The sequence below is a fragment of the Ambystoma mexicanum genome, chromosome 5p (assembly GCF_040938575.1).
Source record: "Ambystoma mexicanum isolate Mex_15411 chromosome 5p, UKY_AmexF1_1, whole genome shotgun sequence".
Taxonomy (NCBI): domain Eukaryota; kingdom Metazoa; phylum Chordata; class Amphibia; order Caudata; family Ambystomatidae; genus Ambystoma; species Ambystoma mexicanum.
Genome location: NC_090930.1, coordinates 1,352,084,624 through 1,352,107,590, shown reverse-complemented (window position 1 = coordinate 1,352,107,590; position 22,967 = coordinate 1,352,084,624). Strand labels below are relative to the sequence as shown.

The following is a 22,967-nucleotide window of genomic DNA, read 5'->3' as shown; positions in this document are numbered from 1 at the left end:
CAAAACATCTTACCTTCCAAATGATGACAGTGGTAGGGGAAGGGAGCCTTCTTTTCACATCGAATATAGCTTATGATCCATCACTGCCTGCTGTATAATTTGAATCCATAAAGTGTTTCAGAATAAAGCTCCTTTTGGTGAAAATTATTCCCCCATAAAGAGCACCATAGTCTTTCTTCTTTGCCCCACGCCCGCCCCACACAACCCCCCGCCAACCCTTCGCTCACCACCCAAACTGGGAACAATGGTGTTCATAAACTCAAAATGATCTACAATTCGCCCATGTGCAAAACAGGCCCCTTCTCTTTCAAGAGCAACTTGTGCATACGAACAGTGATCTCGACCCAAAAATGGGTGCTTGAAATATTGGGGAAAGAGGGTGCAAAAGAACACATTAAGTACTTGTATTTACCAGAGGCTTTAAGTTTAGTGCCCAATACTTGGCTGCAGCTACTTGCATGGATGTAGCATTTTTCTGCACCAGTAGTAGACATTGCTACCAGTTGATGGGGGAAGCTGCTCTTTGTGACATCCGCAGTGAGGGAGATTCACATCTTTTGCATTTCTTAAGATAAGATAGCCACACACTCTCTGGAAAAGGTGCCCCTGAAACTAGATCAATACTGTATACCTGCTTTTGCCATGGTAATTCTTTAGCTCTTGCACAAAGTTTTCCGGGGAGCTCTGGCAGATAATCAGCACCTGCAAGAGGCCGCAGATACTGTGAATTTATGGTATACCCAGTTTGCAGGGGCACTTTAAGGAATATGGAATCCCCCTTTTAACTTCCCTGCTCCCCATCACATTGAGAGGAACTCTTTCAGTACAATTCTTAAACCAAAGTTATGGAGCTGCCTCAGAACCAAGTGACAGGAATTTCATTCAGGCTTGTGGCTGTGTGCTGCAAGATAAAATGGAGAATGCTTTAATATAAAGCGAGAGAGGCGTTGCCCAAAAGGAAATGTTTTTTTGAAGATGTTGCCTTTTACGCTGTACCATGATCACAAAGGATAACACCTGCGAGATGCGGGTAACTATTTATGCACCAGAGACATCCATCAACAAGAAAAAGAAAGCACCACAAATGATCACCATTTATAGGCCTTTTATCCTGCAGATTACCCTGGGAATCAGGGGTGTGGGAGACAAGGCATAGGCTGTCATGTCCTCCCATTGAATCTGCAATGCATCGCCCAAGGAGCCGGGGCCCTGTCCCTGCCAAGACGCAAACTGATGGTACTTCCTGTTCTTCCATGAGGCAAATAGATCCACTTGAGGGTGGCCCCATGTGTCGAAGACCACCTGCAGCACTTGGTCGCTCAATTGCCATTCATAATTGTCCGCTCCAGCCTGCCCGCTTCCAAGTAGGCCTCCCCATGGAGGTGGACGGCTGTGAGGTAGATGTTGTTCTCCAGGGCCCATTCCCACATGCTGACTGCACAGTGGAGGGGGCCTGGTACCCCCCTGTTTGTTGCCATAGTACATGCTGGTGTAGTTGTCAGTCTGGATAAGTACTGTCCTGCCTCCAATGAGCGGAAGGAAGGCTCTGAGGGCTAGCCAGATGGCCCTGAGCTCCAGCCAATTGATATTTGATTCCTGTTCTGCCGGGTCCAGACTCCGTGGACGCTGAGTTTGTCCAGAGTGGCACCCCAGCCTTCCAGGGAGGAGTCCGTAGTGATGGTGACCAGCGGGGTCGGCTTCCAGAATGGCTTGCCCGTCCGCAGGTTGCACTTGGACCATGAGAGGTCCGAGTGGAGAGAAGGAGGTATGCTGACCAGCTCCGCTTGGGAGCCCTTCTCCTGATTCCATGAAGCTGAGAAGTGCAGCTGTAACCTCCTCGTCCTGGGCCTGGTGTGGGCACGGCCAGTAGAACTGCTGCCATGATACCCAGGAAGTGTGTTAGGGAGAATTCTCTGTTTAGGCTGAATTTCCTAACCTAGTGAGTCCCCAAGCAGCTTTGCTGGATTTTTGGGGTTTATTTTTTTCTCCTGCCAAGAGTGAGACTCTTTTACCCTCACTCTTGGGCATGATTTGAGTGTGTTTCTTTGAATCTAGATGTGTTTAATGGGCTATGGGGTCTTTTACCCCATAGGGCTTCATGTGTTTTTGTGATGTGTGTTACACAGCACCCTCAGTGCAGTAACACAGGGGTGTCATAGTGACCCCCCAGTATAGACTCCATACCTTGGGATTGACTACTGTCTCCCAGGGCATGTAAAGTCACCATTGACTTTACTAGTCTTAAATTCTGAACAGAACCAGTACCAACCATCATATTGTGGACGTACTGGCTGGGGCAATTCAATTGCCCCGGGGTCTGTTAGTCGAGGGGGCACGTCCCGTCCCCCCTGATCGAGTTTTGGCTGGTGGCAGTGGATACTACTTTTTATATTCAACCGCAAATATTTTCCTATGGGATTTCCCATTGTTTTAGGCTACTATCTTTATTTAATTATTTACGGTAGCCTCGAACATACCGCCGGTTTATTTAATTAATATTAATTCTCCGGTTGGTATTTTTTGCCAAAACTTGATTCTAAAATGGCGTTTGTGTTCTCTTCTGTGACTCCAACCCAAGTCGAGCCCTTTGTTCCACAGAAGCCCTCCAAAGTGGTGCCACTCTGTCTGGGGTACTTAGGAGGGGTGGAGGGGGATTTAGGCAACCTGGACTGAGTTGCCTAGGCAACTCAAGTCGCACTCCGTCCTGATTGGCCCAAGTGGTGAGCCGGCCGGCTCACCACTTAGCATGTTTGAGTGACAGCTAGGCTGAGTGAATGGGGGTTTTCTGCATAAAAGCAGGGCTTTGGGGACTGGAACTTCAGAAGTCGCCACAGGACCTAAGAATCCGAGGGAGAAGCTGAGCCGACCTGCCACGACGCCACCACCGGTGGAGCCCTGCTGGACCGTCTCACCACTTTTCCCAACGACAGAGGAGATCTCCCGCCGGAGAGTCTTCTTCCTTTGACTGGTGGGGATAACCAGTTTCACCGTCTTTTCACCTTCCCGACGTATCTCGTGGCCGCCTTGCCTGTGCCAAGCACCCCGGCAACCAGGATACCACGTTTTACCACGACCGCGAACAAAGGTACCACCTTTAACCGGAAAACTCCGCGGCTGGTTTCTTCCCTGGCAGTGCAATGACCATCTTTCCTCCAAGTCGAGATCTTCTCTTCCCCTGGACGACGACGCAACTTGCACCCACTACCAGGAACAACTGCCACCGCTGGAGGATCCTTCCTACTTAAGGTACCGTGTCCCGCCTGGCTTCCCTTGCTACAGACTGTACGGGGTAGATTTAGCCCCGGCTTTCGAACCTGGGTTAGCCTGGGACACCCTGGCTAAACTTTCCTAAGCCTCTCTAAACCCTTTTTTGAACTCTCTGCAAGACTTTCTAAGCCTAGTGTAACTGTGTGATCTTGGGCGCATTTGTGCTCGGCTCTCTCTAAGAGTGGGCCCAGCCTTTGGACTTTGGCTCACCAGTGACTTTTGCTTCTGCCTTGCTAACAGTGTTTCTGAATCTTAGAGTGGTGTACCTTTCCATATTCTGTCTTTTTCCCTCCCTTTCTCACAAACTTATTGGAGTGCCATCTAGTTAGGCGCTCACCTCTGTATGAAAATAAGTGGTGTTTTACTGTGACTTATCTGATAAGGGAAAAGGGGTGTATATATTACAATAGTAACTGTGGTTAGAATATTTTACAACAAGAGTGCCGAGTGTTTCAAACAGTGTGTTTTTAAATAAATAATTATATACTTTGATACCAAAGCTCTGGTCAGTGTTTGCTTGTATTATTGTGTCTGAGTGCTTATAGTGTATACTTTGCATACTGCCTAACTCTTCTTGAGAGAAGTCTGACTGCTCAGCCACAGCTACCAGGTAAATCTGGGTGGTACAGACTTGCTACCAAGTGGGTTTACTGCTAACACCTGTAGTCCTAAATCTTTTGCAGTGTTCCCTCAAGGAACTGCACAGGTTTCTGCCTAACAAAGTGCTGGTACCACCAGGCCGAGGTCACTGCTCTGGTAAGGAATTGCATAGTGGCCCTACTGATGGCCACAATCTTGTCCTCCGAGGGAAAGACCTTCTCGTAGCTCCTATCCCAGATGAGGCCCAGGAAGGTGAGGTTCTGCGTGGTCTGCAGCAGAGACTTTGTGAGGTTGATAGTAAAACACAGGTCATGGAGTGTGTTCATAAGTGCGGAGGAGGTGTGTGTAACTTCCTCTGGAGATCTCGCCCTGATGGGCCAGTCGTTACAGGTACAGGTAGACATGGTGGCCCTGAGCCGAGGAGGGCTGCCACCGCATTCATGAGTTTGGTGAATACTCTGGGGGCCAAGTTGAAGGCAAAGGGTAGTACCTTGTACTGGAAATGGCAGCCCATGATTCTGAAACGTAGGAAGGAGCGATCCGGCTGCCAGATCGGGACGTGCAGATAAGCGTCCTTCAGATCCAGGGAGCAAATCCAGTCTCCCCTGTCCAGTGTCTCCACAATGAGCGCTGGAGTTACCACCTTGAATTTTTGAAGAGTGAGAGGTTGAGGGTGGATAGGTCCAACACAACTCTCCGGCCAGCCTGGTGGTTCTTTTTTATGGTGAAAATCTTGGAATAAAATCCCAATCCTCTCTGGGAGGCTGGGACTTCTTCCACTGCCTGGCTCTCGACGAGCGACCGGATCTCTGCCAACAGATTTGCTGTCCCAATCTGTGGGAGCGAAGGGGAGGAAGGAGGAGAAGGGACAGATATGCGGTACCCACAGGATACCACAGAGAGGATCCAGGGGTCCAGCAGAGTTCTGGTGCCAAAATTGCACGTGAAAAGCAAGCCTGCCCCCACTGGAGACAAGTGGACCCGAAGGGACACATCATGCCCTTTTTTCCTTCTGAGGCTGGTGCTGAGGAGGGGGACTGCAAGAAGCCCTTGCTCGCTCCCCCCCCCATTTTGTTGCTTGCGCCAGTGCTGACTGGGTGAGTGGTCAGGTTGTCTCGACCTCCTCTCCTGGAAGCCCCGGAACCCGCCGAACGACTCCCCCACCCCCTTGTCTGAGCGTTGATGCAACTGAGTGTATGCCTTGGGTGTGGCCTTCGTTAGGATAAAGACTTCGGTATCTGCAAGCTATTTTTCTTTTTATCTAATTCCTAGTCGGTGGTAGAGTGGAAGAGGTCACTACCCTCGAACGGAAGGTCCAATATGCATTCTTGGACATCGGGGTTACATTTAGTAGCCCGAAGCCAGACCATTCTTCTCATGTCCGTGGTGCTGCGGATGGCCCAGCCAGAGGTATCGATATGGGCCACGGTGGACTCCATGATGTTCTGCGCAAGCTGGCTTCTCCTAGACCCACCTTGAAGCGTGCCTGGCTCTGCACCAGAAGTTCTGGAAGGAAGTCTGCTTTTTCCCGCCAAAGCCTCTGGTTAGCGGCTGCCAGCATGGCAATCGCATTGGATTGACGCAGGTGCAAGGAGGCGTTGGAGTACAGTTTCTTCCCATACGCCTCCAAGATCTTCTCCTCCTTGCCTAGCAGCGCAGGCAAACTGGCCCCAGACGACTGAGGTTTAGAGTAGAGTGACGCTGCAACAATCACTGAAAAATGCGGTTGAGGGTACGCTGACAGCAAGAGTGGATCCCCCTCTGTTTGTCTATACTTGGCATCAATGAGTTTATTGATGGGTTGGGCCGAGTGTGGCTTGAGCCACCCCTTTTTGGCTAAGGCCACGACATCTTTCTGCATTGGGACACCCGTCTTGGTAGGGGGTCTTAGGGTGAGGACTTCTGCCAGGACCCCCTCCTTGGGCTGCTCTACCTCTGGTTGAGGAAGGCCCAAATATTCTGCCAAGCCTGTCGTGGAAGGCCTTCGCTGACAACAGTGCGTCAGGGTCCTCATCCTCGTCTGTGTCCACCAGGATGTGCGGCTGGTCCAGAGCGGGTGAAGGAGTCCTTGGCGCCGTGGGCTGCAGTGTGGGGACCGGAGCCGGAGGCTGTTGTGGAACCACCTGAACTGGCACGGGAGCCGGCATTGCAGGGGCCGGCAGGGGCAGCAGGTGCTGTGCCGTTGTCTGTGGAACCAGAGCCATGTGAGGAATGACTGGAGGGAGCAAGTCCCTGACTGCATCCCGTTGTTTGGCCCCCATTTGCGGGGTTCGCATCAGAGCCAGAAACCTTTTGAAGAACCTGTCTTCGGAGGCTGAAGAGGTGGCAGGAGATACTGACAGAGTGGCTGGAAGCTGCTGAGACTGGGGCGCACTCTGCCTAGGTAGCAGGGGAAACGCCCTGCGCCACTGATGGATAAGCTGTAGGCCACGTAACTGGTAGACACCAGTCCCACTGTGAAACTCATTCACCCGCCACTCTAGGAGTGGCATCGGACGAGCGATGTCTGGCCCGGCGCCCATTTTTTCGAAATGCATGCCACGTGCGAAAGTCGTGCTGCATGGCTCACTCGGCCCAGCCTCTTCCAAACCACTTGGTGGTGGAGCAAGAGACCTACCCAGCACCTCAGATCTAGAACTGGAAGGCGTACTACTCTCAGCGGTGTCGCCGGTAGTGCTGCGTGAAGGTGCCCCCTTGGACATTGAGCTGGTGCTAGGGCGTAACCCCTCGGGAGTACTCCCGGTAAAAGAACCTTGCGGTCCATCAGCACTGATTCCAGAAGGATCTAATAACCCCTCGGCCGTATGGCCAGTAGCTGGACTAGCCTTGGTGTGTGTGCTGGTACCAGAACCTGATGGGTTCCTCCACCTCGGGCGTTTCCTCGGAAAGGAGTCGCCCTTGCGTGGGTGTGATGGAAAACAATGGCCTTCCTTTGGGTCTCAATCTCTGCTTGACTAAGTTCTTCATGTCCTCTGGAGGTGATCTTTGGAAGAGCTCCATCCACCAAGCTAGTCTGTTCTCGAGTGCGCATGGAGTCAATGTACGCGGTACAGTCTTCGCAGCCGTGGTCAGGGCCAAGGCAGCAGAGGCAAAGAGCGTGGGGGTCGGACGTGGGCAAGAGACCCTTGCAGGCTGGACACCTGCTGAAGCCACCCGAAGTCGACATGCACTAGGGAGGAGCGTGACGCCAGAGGACTAAGTGCCTAGATGACAGATAAAAAACAAAAAGATACAAGAGTCCGGGGAAGAGAGTGTGGCATTACATGGCAGATCCAAACCCAGGAGCGCTGGAGAAATCGGCCCGTTCCCGTCGACATGGAAAAGGGGACTGAGGTGTGGCGGCGGTGTGAGGGTAGCGCATGCTCCCAGGGCCGCGCCCCAGCGCAACTCTAAATTTAAAGGCGAAGAATGTTTTTTCTGGTAAAAAAAGGGTAAAAGGTTCCGTCCCCTGTCCCTAGGAAGGGGCGCCCATGCAGTATGGAGGAAAGGGGATGGGACGTAAGAGTACATGTATTTACCCAAATCACGTGTCGTTTACTACATTCAAAATCACAGGTTTTGAGCCTCTCTATATCAGTATCATTAAAAAAGAGCTTGTTTGTAATGTAATATCGAAGACCTCTGGTCGCCGGAAATTGTATCTTGATTCAGATGCATTTGAGTACAAATGAACAGAAAGGTTTATGTTTTGTCAAATACCCAAAGTATTTAATCAATTAAAAACCATGACTTTATAGTGGAAAATCATCAGGACCTCAAACCAATCGTGATTTGTAGATTTAAAAAAAATATTTGTTGGGGGTGGGGGGGCTCGAGAGCACAAGCCAACTGACAGAGCTCCTGGCGAGAAGATGCTGGTGCACCTTTTTAGGGAGCAGTTGTCCCAAGATGTCATTCAGAACACCGAATGATAATGTGCCCAAAGGTCTGTTGGCCGAGAAGGTGTACTTTGTGAGCCACATGGATTTGTGATGTCAGACGGAGCAGCAGCAATGTCCTGAGTAAAGGCCCCATGTATGATCAGGCAGGCCGAGGCGTGGCAGCACCAGTGGGGTCTGTGAATGGACAAGAGGTAGGATGGTGCGGCGCTGGCTGCTGCAACTTGCCCTGGATAGAAGGTGCCACCAGCGATCGTTACCTGATCGGAACGGGAAGTGCCTTGAGCACAGACTGTACACCGCTTTGTGGCAGCACAAATGCCCATACCCATAGATATTGTAGCCCGCTGGGCCGTTGAGGAGCTGCTGGGTGAAATTGCAGGCCACCTCTTGACTGAGGGGACAGGAAGTGTATGTGCGCCCATACCCACGCAGATAAGGCGATGGTGCATAGACTCAGAATACGCCCACGCTGTGTAATCTAGAACTGGGGGCAAATGAAAATGTGCTATCCCTGCGGCTTGCAGTGGGAACAGATGAAATAAGGGCCATGAAGGTGCTGGATGGAGGTGAGGCGCCCTGTTGGCTCAACCTGCGCCTGCTTGGTCAAGCTGGTCGCCTTAATTCAAGACCTGATTTGGTGAACCGGCCAGACTACGGATCGGATGAGAGGCTTGGTCGGATATGAGGGGTGCTTCCGCTGTGCTGCCTGACCCGGGAAACATCTCTGCCGCCCACAGTCAGCAAATGCTCTACTACCATATTGATTGCAGTAGGCTGATGATAAACTGGGAGCTGTACTCTAGAGAGGACGTGGGATTAAGGCACATAGCACAGCTTTTTTGGCCCCTTAGACTACTGTACGCTGTGGATGGCATTGCCCTCTGTGGCGATTGAGATCCTGCCCAGTGTGACGATTCACAGGTTCTCGACACTTGTCCCACAGAGGGGAGCACTTCCCTACGAGACTAGGCAGGTGAGGGTGCTACTCAATAGTCCCCCTAGGGGCAGTAATAAGCGGCATGACCTCATGGGATAAGGGAAAAGTACTACCTTTACTTTAGAGAACTCCCGGATAACCTCCTAAAGGACATTCCTTCACCCTCTCACCCTTCTAAGACGTCAGCTCTTCAAGTCTCTGTTTATTACTGTGATGTTATCACATACACTCCTTCAAAGTAAGGATAAGAGGAAGAATGTAAAATCTATAAAGAGTGCTTGTTGGTTGCCAGCCAACCCTACTGAGACGAAAAAGAGGGAAAGAAGAATGACGATCAATCCACAAAGACAAAAGACTGACAGTCCGCATGGGAGGTACCAGCTATAAAGTATAAAGAGAGCGGAAGAACTAGAAGAACAGACGCTGGCATGAATGCTGGAAATGCCAGTAACTTCAAACCTGGGAGCAGGGAAGCAAGCAACAGCAACCGATCCTCACCAGAGAGGATATCGTGCCCTGGTCAGTAGAGCGTTTGAGGGAAGGCAAGAGCTGACATGCCCAGCAGTTGGGAGAAGGACTTCGCTGCGTGACCTGTGTGAGGTGAACCGTTCGGTCCTACGACGGCATTGGACCCGAAGGACCACAGAGTCAGAGCGGAGAATGAAGCAGCAGCAGAGGTCAGGAAGTAACAGCAGCATGCTTGCTCCAAAGACAGGGTAACGGGGGACACGGTCGACCCGGTAGAGACTTAAGGAAGCTTAATAGATGCATTGGGAGCAATCTCCCTTGTCACAGTAGCCCAAGAAAACTACTGAACCTGAAGTATTCCTTGGGAGTTTTTCACCCACGTCACAGCAGTGAAACCCAAAGAACCAAGAGTAAAGTATTTGTCAGGAGTAAACTCGCTCATCACAGTAGTGATACACAGAGTCTTAAGAGTCCAGTATTCTTTGGAAGTGATCTCCCTTGTTATGGTGGTGATATCACACGCATCAGACGTCCAGTATTCCTGGGGATGAATCCCCCTCATTCCAGTGGTGACAGCATTTTTATTTCTTTTATTGAGCATTTGTAAGGCGGTTTAAACAACAGAATTGTGTTTCAAAGCACCAGAAGGCTAAATGGGAAGGGAACATGGGAAATAACAATGTCAAGAAGAGCAATATACAGTCATGGTCCTATTAGGCCTTGTGCCATTCGACCGTGCAAGTGCAGGGGAAGGAGATGGAACGAGGAGCAGAGGGGTGGATAAGTGCTGGAGGAGGACCCGGGGGTCAGTAAGGGGGGTAGTGCTAAGGGGAGCCAAGGAGGAGGATCTCAGGCTAAGTGCTGGTGCAAGCAGCTTTTAAGGGTGGTATTTGTAGCAACCAGGCAGGGGCCCGAAGGGCATTGCAGTGGGGAGGGGTAATTGTAATAGGTTATTTATAACACGCTTAATACAGAGGTTTCTAAGTGCAGACTCGGGGATCGAACCTGTGTTGCTCCGCGTCGTCTTGCTTCCAAGGCGAGCACGTTGCCCGTAATATATCCTCTCAAGAGATAGTAATGACTGGGAGGAAGGGCCTGGGATCCTGTGATATTCATGAGTATCAGGTCACTGGTCACAGTGGACCTTGTCACAGTGGGAAAACAAGCATATGTGAAAGATACCAGAAGAACAAAGAACTGTTAGTGAGGAATCTCCCCAATAGTCAAGATATAAAAAGTCCTGACAAAACTCCAGCAATAAGAAGAGTAAAGTCTTCACAAACCCTTGGGCGGAACTAAAGAGACTTCTAAAGACTTATCCAAAGAAATATCAAGGGGCAGTCGTCAGAACCCTTCCAGATAGAGCAGGAAAAGGGAGTCATTCTCCTTGGCTAAGCATTTTTGTTAAATCAGACCCTATTGCAAGAGACTATTAAATCATTCGAAGATTTGATTGTTCCACCAGGAGAAGGGAGTCATCCTTGGATTAGAAGTTCAATGAGCCCCTTTATTCTTGGTTTATTTGGTAGTGATAGGGATAGATTAGTAGGTTTGGACAGAGGATGGTTTCTTTTGACTTACATCCTGAGGAGCACCTGAGTTATCCTGTGTTGAAGTAGGGAATCCTCCCTATACCCCCCTACCCCACCTCTAGGATTAGGGAGGGATAGGTTTTCCTCATTATTTTGAACAAAAGTCTACAGCGAAAATTATACAATCTTGTCAGCCTCCTTACTCCAGCACAGCACACCGGATTCAGGCGACTACTTGATTAGCTCCCAAGCCATATCTATTGTTTCATTCGGCTTGGACATCACAGATACGGCCCAGGACCAGGGTAACAACGTGAAGCCCCTCAACCCACAGGTCATCTCAGCAGTTGATCAAAATGGCTACATCCTCGCAGCTTCAGGCAATTTTGGTGGAAATGAAGACCATTAATCGACGTAGGCAAGAAACCAACAATGCTGTTCAAGACATCATGGAAGGAAATGAGACATTACCATTGCATTAACTCGCAAGAAGAACGCACTACCAAGAACGAGCAACGTATACGTGTGGTCGAAGACAACTAGGAGGCACTCTCTATGGACCTGGATGCAGCAATCAAGGAAATACAACAACTCAGTGCAAAAGTCTAGGACCAAGAATCGCTCGAGGCGTAATAAAATACATATGGTCTGTGTCCCGCAGGGTTCAGAAGGCACATATTTGGGCGGCTTTCTATATAATATGTGGCAATAGGTCCTTTTGCTTGAAAATCCCTGGGAATGCGTGATTGAGAAAGCACACAGGGCACCTATTCCCAAGTCTAACGAGAGAACGGCAGAGAATAATACTATACACACCTCCTTAATTTTCCCTGGCGATTATGAAGGCCTATCGCACTAAAGGAGTGATGATCCAGAATGGTGGCTCGCTGATACGCATCTTTAATGATTTCTCAATGGAGGTGTCCAGACGGTTCAGTGAGTTCAATCCAGTGTTCGAGGGTCTCAAGGGGACAGACCATCGATATTATCTTAAGTTCCGGCAATATGGTGCTTCCAATATCAGAAACAATAGCACTCGTTCTCATCTCCGGCCGAAGCCTCGCGCTATGTAAAAAATCCTGATATAGTGACAAAAGACTGTTCCGGACTGAGAAACTCACTCACCCAGGGCAGACGGAGTGACAATGACTTAGCACCTTGGGCGTGCAAGCTTGCTGGAAAAAGGCTGGACGTAAAGCTAGAGGTCTGATCCGCCCCCCGGATAAGAGGCCCGGTAGGGAGACCCAGACTGGAGTGTCATTAACCCATATAAATGGCCAGTGAATACAGTCTGCAGTTCAGTGGTAGTGCACGGGGCCCGCTATGGCGGAATTGATCAGCAAGGCAAGTTTCGCCTGCCAGTAACCCGCTCTGTCTGCCATGAAATCGGGCAACGTACCACTAGTCGTGCCCATGAGCGGGGCTCCATCCCGAGAAGGTATCGGGCAGCCTCCACATCCAAGATAGACTACATCAAGTCAAAGAAATCAGTCCTCAATTGTGGTACATTACTTAGATCCTGCATGATCTCAGCTGATCGAGGAGCCTCACAGCTTCTACTTTGAGGTCTAGCAAGAGGGGGTTTGACCTCCATTGGCGTACCTTTTGTTAGGGAGAATTCTCTGTTTAGGCTGAATTTCCTAACCTATTGAGTCCCCCAGCAGCTTTGCTGGATTTTTGGGGTTTATTTTTTTCTCCTGCCAAGAGTGAGACTCTTTTACCCTCACTATGGGACATGATTTGAGTGTGTCTCTTTGATTCTAGATGTGTTTTATGGGCTATGGGGTCTTTTACTCCATAGGGCTTCATGTGTTTTTGTGATGTGTTACACAGCACCCTCAGTGCAGTAACACAGGGGTGTCAGTGACCCCCAGTATAGACTCCATACCCTGGGACCGACTACTGTCTCCCAGGGCATGTAAAGTCACCATTGACTTTACTAGTCTCAAATTCTGAACAGAACCAGTACAAACCATCATATTGTGGACGTACTGGCCGGGGCAATTCGATTGCCCCGGGGTCTGTTAGTCGAGGGGGCACGTCTCTGTCCCCCATGATCGAGTTTTGGCTGGTGGCAGTGGATACTACTTTTTATATTCGACCGCGAAAATATCCCTATGGGATTTCCCATTGTTCGAGGCTACCAACTTTAATTATTTAATTCCTATAGCCTCGAACATACCGCCGGTTTATTTATTTAATATTAATTCTCCGGTTGGTATTTTTTGCCAGAACTCGGTTCTAAAATGGCGTTTGTGTTCGCTTCTGTGACTCCAACCCAAGTTGAGCCCTTTGTTCCACTTTTTGGCGGGCTTCTCCACAGAAGCCCTCCAAAGTGGTGCCACTCTGTCTGGAGTACTTAGGAGGGGTGGAGGGGGATTTAGGCACCCTGGACTGAGTTGCCTGGGCAACTCAAGTCGCACTCCGTCCTGATTGGCCCAAGTGGTCAGCCGGCCGGCTCACCACTTAGCATGTTTGAGTGACAGATAGGCTGAGTGAATGGGGGTTTTCTGCATAAAAGCAGGGCTTTGGGGACTGGAACTTTAGAAGTCGCCACAGGACCTAAGAATCCGACGAGGGAGAAGCTGAGCCGACCTGCTACGACGCCACCACCGGTGGAGCCCTGCTGAACCGTCTCACCACTTTTCACAACGACAGAGGAGATCTCCCGCCCGGAGAGTCTTCTTCCTTCGACTGGTGGGGATAACCAGTCTGCTTCCTTTTTCGCTCTCTGGAACATCTCGTGGCCGCCTTGCCTGTGCCAAGCACCCCGGCAACCGGGATATCACGTTTTACCACTACCGCGAATCAAAGGGTAGTACCTTTAACCGGAAAACTCTGCGGCTGGTTTCTTACCTGGCAGTGCAACAACCTTCATCTTTCCTCCACGTCGAGATCTTCTCTTCCTCTGGACGACGCCGCGACTTGCACCCGCTGCCAGAACAACTGCCCCCGCTGGAGGATCCTTTCCACATAAGGTACCGTGTTCCGCCTGACTTCCCTTGCAACCGACTGTACGGGGTAGATTTAGCCCCTGGCTTTCGACCCTGGGTTAGCCTGGGACACCCTGGCTAAACTTTTCTGAGCCTAACTAAAACCTTTCCAAACTCCCAGCAAGACTTTTCAAGCCTGTTGTCTTGGTGTGATCTTGGGTGCATTTGTGCCCTGCTCTCTCCAAGAGTGGGCCCGGCCTATGGACTTTGGCTCACAAGTAACTTTTGACTTTCCTGCCTTGCTTAAGAGTTCCTAAGTATTAGTGTGGTGTATTTTCCTACATTCTGCCTTTTTCCCTCCCTTTTTCGTTAACTTATTGGAGTGCCATCTATAGTTAAGCGCTCACCTCTGTGTGGAAATAAGTGGTGTTAACTAAGACTTGTCTGATAAGGAATAAGGAGTGTATATATAATAATAGTAAATGTGTTTAGAGTGATTTACAATAGTAGTGCTGGAGTGTTTCAATAAGTGTGTTTTTAAATAAATAATGATATACCTTGTTACCAAAGCTCTGGTCAGTGTTTGCTTATGCTATTGTATCTGAGTGCCTATTGTGTATACTTTGCATACTGTCTAACTCTTCTTGAGGGAAGTCTGACTGCTCAGCCACAGCTATCAGGTAAATCTGGGTGGTACAGACTGCTACCAAGTGGGTTTACTGCCAACACCTGTAGTCTTAAATCTTTTGCAGTGGTCCCCAAGGGAACTGCACAGGTTTCTGCCTAATACCTTTGTGCCGGACGAACCTGGCACGGTCAGAGCAAAGTCTGCATGTGGCGCAGAGGCCGGAGCTGTACCAGCCATGGTCTTCTCAAAAACATTCGACATTTGCCTTTTAAATTCTTCCCACTACTCCCTCGACATACCGTTTGCGGGGCACGATAAACCTTTTGGTCAGACGATTCCAAATAGAGTCTGCGCTTCTTCTTGTGGGACAATGACAAGGTTGAGTGGTGGAACTCGCTACGCGAGTCTGACCGTATTTTTTTATTAGGCGTTTTTTCTCGACATTTCTCGGGAGCAGGCCCCTCTGTCTCATGCTGCGAGGATTTTGATACTAACTTTGCTGAAGATTTTTATAGTGATCTACCAAGCACCAGCCTAGTCCATCGTTTCTTCAAATCTTTTAGGTTCATGCTAAAGATCACATTCATCTGTATCATGCCGGACACAAAGACACTACATGAAGATAGTATCTGGGTCACCGAGGGTCATTTTGGAGTTGCAGCGCTTGAATCCGGGTGGTTTAGTCCCCGACATGCTGGCATAGAAAAAATGTCAAATAAGTCGAAGCAATTTCAGCCGCGTTCCGAGTAGTGTGCGAAGCACAGGGAAAAAAGGAACTGCAGTAAGGGGGCGCAGTGCAACCCTTCAGTGCTGCGATTGACATCAGTCCTGAGCAGAGGAGTGGCATGGCGTGGCCGAACAAGAGGGGGTCGAGATGCACTACGCCCCCCTGTCGAAAAACTTTCTGAGCACCCGTGACTGAATGGACATTTATCAAGATGAGGAATTTGTGGGAGAATGCAATCCATTGAATAGTTTTTTTCCTCTTCACTCCAACGGAGTGAGACTAGCTGCCACCTGTAAGAGTCCTTTACCTCCAATGAGGGGTCTGGGTACCGATGCAGCTGGCAGAGAGCAACTGGAGGACTTTGGAAATGACTGCTCTCCCAACAGGGTGAAAACAAATTCTTTTGTTCTTTGATTCCTTTGGACATTTACAAGGAGTCGGAGACCACATCCTTATAAAGGCAAAATGCCACAGAGGATTGGATGAAAGTAAGCCTGCTTTAAGGGGTTCAACCCCGTTAAGTTAGTGACTTTTGACTTCTAGCATCATACACAAAGTGTTTTGCTCCGCTTTGTTCCATGTGTTTTTAACTCTTATTGTGTGTTAAGAATATTTTTGTCATATATGTAAATTACTTTTGCAGTGCTAACATGGATCTTTGCCTGATAAAAATCAAATACAATACAAAGGATATAGGAAGAAAAGAGAACTCCCACATTAAGTCAAGATGGGGGAACCCATCCTCCAGTCCTTTTGCTCTGACTGGCTGTCTTAGCTTCGCTACGTTCCTAAGCAAGCAGATTCAAAGGCCCTTTGGTACAAAATACCCAGGTGTGAGGCTGGCTTTGTTCCCATGGGTCCTCCTGCTGGGAATACCCTCAGCTGGGGAAGTGTTACCCAACCTCTCAAAGGAGAGCAATCCTTCTGCCTATTGTCCTGCTAGCAGAGAGGCAGTATGACAATCAGTGTAGTCTTTCTACAGCTGTCCTGTGCTCACAGTGTTAATGTATGTGATCAAATCGGCGGTGACTAATTGTGAGAATTATCAGTCACCAAACCCAGGTGTTGCCTATTATTAGAAATTACCCTGGCACTAGAAAGGGAGGGAGGGCGGCAGAATAGAGAGGGGGCACAGGAGCAGACCGGGGAAGGGAGAGATGGAGACCAGGGGAGGGAGGGATGGAGGGAGACTAGGAAGGGACGGAGGTGATGGAGGGGCAGGAAGACTGAGAGGCAGGCCGGCAGGCCGACCGACACAGAGGCAGGCAGACCGACCGACACAGAGGCAGGCAGACCGACCGACACAGAGGCAGGCAGACCGACCGACACAGAGGCAGGCAGACCGACCGACACAGAGGCAGGCAGACCGACCGACACAGAGGCAGGCAGACCGACCGACACAGAGGCAGGCAGACCGACCGACACAGAGGCAGGCAGACCGACCGACACAGAGGCAGGCAGACCGACCGACACAGAGGCAGGCAGACCGACCGACACAGAGGCAGGCAGACCGACCGACACAGAGGCAGGCAGACCGACCGACACAGAGGCAGGCAGACCGACCGACACAGAGGCAGGCAGACCGACCGACACAGAGGCAGGCAGACCGACCGACACAGAGGCAGGCAGACCGACCGACACAGAGGCAGGCAGACCGACCGACACAGAGGCAGGCAGACCGACCGACACAGAGGCAGGCAGACCGACCGACACAGAGGCAGGCAGACCGACCGACACAGAGGCAGGCAGACCGACCGACACAGAGGCAGGCAGACCGACCGACACAGAGGCAGGCAGACCGACCGACACAGAGGCAGGCAGACCGACCGACACAGAGGCAGGCAGACCGACCGACACAGAGGCAGGCAGACCGACCGACACAGAGGCAGGCAGACCGACCGACACAGAGGCAGGCAGACCGACCGACACAGAGGCAGGCAGACCGACCGACACAGAGGCAGGCAGACCGACCGACACAGAGGCAGGCAGACCGACCGACACAGAGGCAGGCAGACCGACCGACACAGAGGCAGGCAGACCGACCGACACAGAGGCAGGCAGACCGACCGACACAGAGGCAGGCAGACCGACCGACACAGAGGCAGGCAGACCGACCGACACACAGAGGCAGGCAGACCGACCGACACACAGAGGCAGGCAGACCGACCGACAGACAGAGGCAGGCAGACCGACCGACCGACAGAGGCAGGCAGACCGACCGACCGACAGAGGCAGGCAGACCGACCGACCGACAGAGGCAGGCAGACCGACCGACACAGAGGCAGGCAGACCGACCGACACAGAGGCAGGCAGACCGACCGACACAGAGGCAGGCAGACCGACCGACACAGAGGCAGGCAGACCGACCGACACAGAGGCAGGCAGGCAGACCGACACAGAGGCAGGCAGACCGACACAGAGGCAGGCAGACCGACACAGAGGCAGGCAGACCGACACAGAGGCAGGCAGACCGACACAGAGGCAGGCAGACCGACACAGAGGCAGGCAGACCGACACAGAGGCAGGCAGACCGACACAGAGGCAGGCAGACCGACACAGAGGCAGGCAGACCGACACAGAGGCAGGCAGACCGACACAGAGGCAGGCAGACCGACACAGAGGCAGGCAGACCGACACAGAGGCAGGCAGACCGACACAGAGGCAGGCAGACCGACACAGAGGCAGGCAGACCGACACAGAGGCAGGCAGACCGACACAGAGGGAGGGAGGGAGTAAGGGAGGGAGGGAGGGAGGTTCGGGAGGGAGGCAGACCGACACAGAGGCAGGCCGACAGACAGGGAGGGAGGGAGGGAGGCAGACCGACACAGAGGGAGGGAGGCAGACCGACACACAGGCAAGGGGGGAGGGAGGCTGGCAGACAGACAGAGGGAGGGAGGGAGGGAGGGAGGCAGAGCGACAGCGGAGGGAAGGAAGCAAACAAACGTAAAAGGGATGGAAGGAGAGAGGGAGGCAGACTGACAGATGGAGGGATATAGGCAGAACGAACGGCAGAGAGAGAGAAAGGGAGACTGACCGGCAGGGCAAGAGGGAGGCCAACAGACCAACCATCAGACACAGATGGAGGCAGACCGACCGACACAGCAGAAGGGAGAAAGGGCAGCAGACTGACACAGAAGGAGGGAGGACAATTGGAAGAAAAGGCAGCAGAGCGACAGTGTGAAAGAGACTTGACAGACAAGTGGGAGGGGCAAGCAGATGGCAAGAAGAGAACAGCAGGAGAGATTAGCCAGAAAAAACGGGCAAGAGATTGGCAGGGCACCAAATTGTTTTACCTTTTTCATGGAAACAAAAATTGGATGTTTTACTGACATGTCTCTACCAATACTTTTATTACAGTTTCATTTGGTTCCATCAAGTGACTTAAAGAAACAAAGTTTAACTGCGCTGAAAACATTAAAGAAGAATGAACTACCAAAACAGTATAGAAGAATGCATCAGACCGGGCCTAAATTAGCGGTTCTCAATTTTTTATGACAACTCAAAAAACTAAAAATAAACTAAGTCCTTGAGTAGACACTTACGAAAAGCATTTGAGAGGAGGTGAACCTTTTACTAGAAGGTTTTCTGGAATAGAAACACGGACAGTAGAAAACATATGAAGAGAAAACATTTGGGCACAGCAGACCCTTGCAATGACTGCCAGATGCAATGTACCAGAAGAAAGGATTTGGTGGTCACTCGGACGGCTTAATCGGCACGCAATTAATTGGCAAATATGCAACAACTATATTTGATAAAGTGTACTGCTGCAATGGACATTGGAAAACGTTATTACATCTCCTATATGATAAAGCTTTCTTCAAACTTGGCCCTTTCTATTTCAGAGAAGTCCAGTACATTTTTTTTTCTTTGCAGTCTGCACTTTGTGATGGATTTAGGATGCGGAATTAAAATCTAACAAAGCAAGGTAAAACCCTGGAATAAGGGAGTATTTAGCAAATGGAATGAGATAATGATGCTAAAACCTGTGCAAAGCCCTGTTTGCGATGAAGTTGGTTATGGGTGCAGGTACAAAGGTAAGGAACTCTAAATAGAAGATTGCAGCCAAACCAACTGTAAACCATTCTATCCGGTCCAGTGTTGTAGGGCTTTGGTTGCAGCAGTTTTGGGCTGGCAGATAGGAGGGCACAGCCTAGGGTAATCACAGTAAGCAATGACCTAGCATGTGCTATCTCCATTGCCGAGCCTCAAGATGCATGTTAAAACTCTAGGAAACAAGTCACAAAAACTAAAAATAAAATGTTTAAAAAACAAATCCAAAATTGATGAAAGATGTGGTTGAAAATTACATTCCCTTGTGCACTCCTGGCTTGAAAGAAAAACAGTGGATTCAAAGGCACTATAATAAATAGGATAAAGGACCCATATTACTTACCAAGGAGCATATGTCCAACCACCAGCCACAAATGAGAGGGAACACACCGATTTCCACAACAACTAATAAAGAGACCTTGGCAAATGAAATTGTGTAAAAATAAAGTATTAGTATAGTGTGTAAAACAGGCAAAATAAAACTTTAGCTACAAATGTTTTAAAAATGAAGCATTACCTTGACAACAATATAGCAGACACCCAACAGACGACGGGAACGCTGAAATTTTACAAGTGCTGCAAGTCCCTATCAATAATTAAGGAAAGCAGTGGCAGATAATGTGTTACAAAAGGTTTGAATGGTTAGGAAATCAAAAACGACTGTACCAGTTCATCTTAGCCACACTTAAAATGTAAAATTTGCATTTTTATAAAGAAAAAACCAGATTGGATATCAATGCGAGTTTTCAGTTTTGAGGCAGATTATAATTTAATACAATGGTGGCAAATGAATGGATGGCTTCAGTCCTAAAACATACAGGAGCAAAAAAACACCTTTAAATGTTGAAGCACTTCCATATGGGAGGGCCCCTCCCTGCATGATCCTAAATATATGGAAATATTCAATTTTAAAAAAGTGTAATTCAGAGTGACTACCAGCACATTTCTAAAGGTTCTAAACACTGTCCAGTTTCTTTTGTACAATGTTTGGACGATTAGGAATAGTGAAAATGCCATTCTGCCTATCTGGGCTCTTTGCAGAGTTCATAAAGGTACATGCGCAAGTTGTACTTCGTTTAGACCGCATGCAGGTCTCCCATACACATCTATACCAATTTGCATTCGGGTGACTGAGAAAATAGAGCTTGGCTGCCAATCCAGACTCAATGGCTGCCAAAGCTTTGATAGGTGCGCTGCAGTCAAATTGAAGTCACAGATGAGAAAGAGTCAGAGTGAGTCAGAGAGAAAGTTTGCGTGTGAATGAACATGACGGCGAATGTGAGGGAGTGGGTGGTGTGTGCGAGAGTGAGTGTGAGAATGAGAGACGGAGTGTGAGAGTTAGAGGGAAACTGAGTGCAAGCGAGAGTGGGAAAAACGTGGGAAACACCTGGTCGTTCTGCAGATCAGCTTTCCTGAAACCTAGCTGAAGACCCTTGGAACTACGAAGGGCCCAAGGATCCATATTTTGGCAAGACTGCTGTACAGTGAATAACTGCCTTTCAGAGTAGAAACATCTTGCTCCAATCTCTGCTTCATCTTCTTGCTGGTGATCCTCACTGGAGCTACTTCCATGCCTGCATCCTGTTGATACTCCCCGAAAGCTTTCTACCATCATGATGCACCAATGAGTGAAGTGGGCATTCCTCATGACTGGCTAGAACCTGCATGGCTCAATGCCTTTCTGCCAAATGTAATGCTCAGTCTAGGGCAATCCAGACTCGAACCCTTTCAGATGCTCCCCCCATCAATGAACTGCCCATATCTGCCCGACTGGAGTACTTCCATCCACACCCGAGGATCCTGTGACTTGTCCAAGTAATTTTAGCACTTCCTCAGTGCTGTGCATTCCTCCATATGAGCTGTCTAAAGGGAGAAGTCCTCCAACATTGCAGATCCTGATTTCCTGGTCATGCCACCTCGTTGGGCCAAGCACTGGATCTGCGCCCTTAACAGTATTTAGACCCAATGCAAAAATGAAAAGGGTCATTGTTTACCGGAGATTCCTTGGCCTCCTTTGCAATATCCATCACCTTGTCTTTAACTATTAAGCATTTCTGTTTCACTTTTAGTCCTTGAGCTTTTAAAGTGCTCATGGATTAAGTACCTAGTTGTTTGTTTGGATGAGACTCAATGTAACATGGTCCCATTCTCTCTCCTCCTAACAGTAAGGCCAAACTGCTCTTTACCACAGTGCGTTTTGACAAACTTGGTGGATGACCTGTTCAACAACTAAGGTTGATCTTGGTGAACCCATCGACAGAGGACTATAGAAAAACCTCACCAATTACTGAACTCTACTTTAAGCTTGTTAGAAAAACGCACAGATAGGCCAGACTATGCCTAGGCACTCATGCCTGTCATTGGCTTTAAACAGTTAATCATTGTAGTGATGACTGTGCACTTCTAACCCATAGTCCTCTTTCCTCCATACTGATGGGAGTCTGTCCCATGCTGACGGTACCAGAGCGTTTCTGTAACGCAAAACAAACTTCCCTTTTAGATTTGTGGCACAAGGGCGTCCCTGTGCATGCCCGCCCACACAGACTCCTCCTACCAGCCTCACACATCAGTCCTTTGTCCGCTGGCCTACTATATCTACCTAAAATACAGAGGTAGGCTGGGTCGTATAGAAGAAAGGGGACTAGAAGTACAGTAGTTAGTACAGTGTCTCATCCCCTTTCCTCCCTACTGATAGAGGATTTCATAGCAATGAACATTTCATGGATGAGAACCATTAATGATTTGTAGATAGGACTGCTTGACTAAAGCTAGAATCAGCTCCGAAAATAGTATCGAGACAATAGACGGAAGAGTGAGTGGACCATGTAGCAGCCTTGCTAATCACATCGCAATAAACATTACGCTGAAAAGCCACAGCCATGGCTTTAGTTCTGATAAGGTGAGCATAAAGGCATTTTAGAAGTGTGGGGAAGGGGAAGGGGAGTGGGGGGCTTGGGCCTTTTTGCAGAAAGTAGCAGTGGTTTATACCCAAAACAAGTCACCAAGATATGGTGGCCTTGGAAGCCAAAGTGCCAGGGTGTTGTTCACCAGAGTAACAAATAGGGTACATGACTTCATAATATGTTCTGTATTCATAGCACAAAGCCCAAGAGCTCTCCTGACGAAAAGGGAATGAAGAACCATGTCCGCCAGAGATTGAAAATTGGGGAAAAAAAGGTGAGAAGAACCAAATCCTCATTGGAAAGAAGATACCACCTTAGGAAGAAAAGCCGGGTGGGATCTTACAACCACTTTGTCCATGTGAAAGACAGCATATGACTCAGAAGTAGAAGACGCATGCATCTCCCTAACTCTACAAGCAGATGTGAGGGTCACCAAAAGGCAATCTTTCAAGAGAAACTTAAGTCAGTAGAAGCCAATGGCTCAAAGGGTTTATGGGCCAGGGCAGACGAGACAATGCTACGGTCCAATACAGTGTGGGGTCTCATGAGTCCTAAATGTCTATGAACACCTGGGTTCCAGGATGAAAAGAAGGCCTCTTGTATGCTCCAATAGCTGCTAGATTTGAGGGGTAGGATTCGGCTGTGATGTATGAAGATGCCAATGGGAAAGAAAAGACAGCACATTGAGTGAGCCAGGCAGAGGATTGATGTAACTGTCCAGAGACAAGTGACAGAATCTGACCCATTGGCTCATGTATTGGAATCTGTTCTAGCTGCCTAATTGTTAAGTTATCAGCTGAAATGACCAGATGTCCAAATCTAAGGAACCAAGCTGCTAATATGTTATGGGAATTTGTTGAGCGCACGTACGCCCAAGGGCATCATGGCGCTGAGCCATACAGGAGATTTCAATAAAATAGAATAAAATGCACTTTAGAATAGTAAGGTTTTCAATTTCCGCCGAAAGACAAAACAGTCATCCATAGAGGGTTCCAAGTCTTAAAATCGCGGCAAAAATGGCCGTGTATACAATATATT

General features: G+C 49.4%; 1 protein-coding gene across 1 annotated transcript in view; it reads right to left on the bottom strand.

Annotated features, from left to right (window-relative positions):
- The window catches only part of MARCHF6 (membrane associated ring-CH-type finger 6), a 2,224,824-nt gene that overhangs the window by 1,316,336 nt on the left and 885,521 nt on the right, over positions 1-22,967 (bottom strand). The window contains exons 13-14 of the mRNA XM_069613753.1: positions 19,544-19,612; positions 19,370-19,444 (exon numbers count right to left, since the gene is read on the bottom strand). Coding sequence (XP_069469854.1) covers positions 19,370-19,444; positions 19,544-19,612 — 144 coding nt within the window. The remainder of the gene's footprint in view (positions 1-19,369; positions 19,445-19,543; positions 19,613-22,967) is intronic.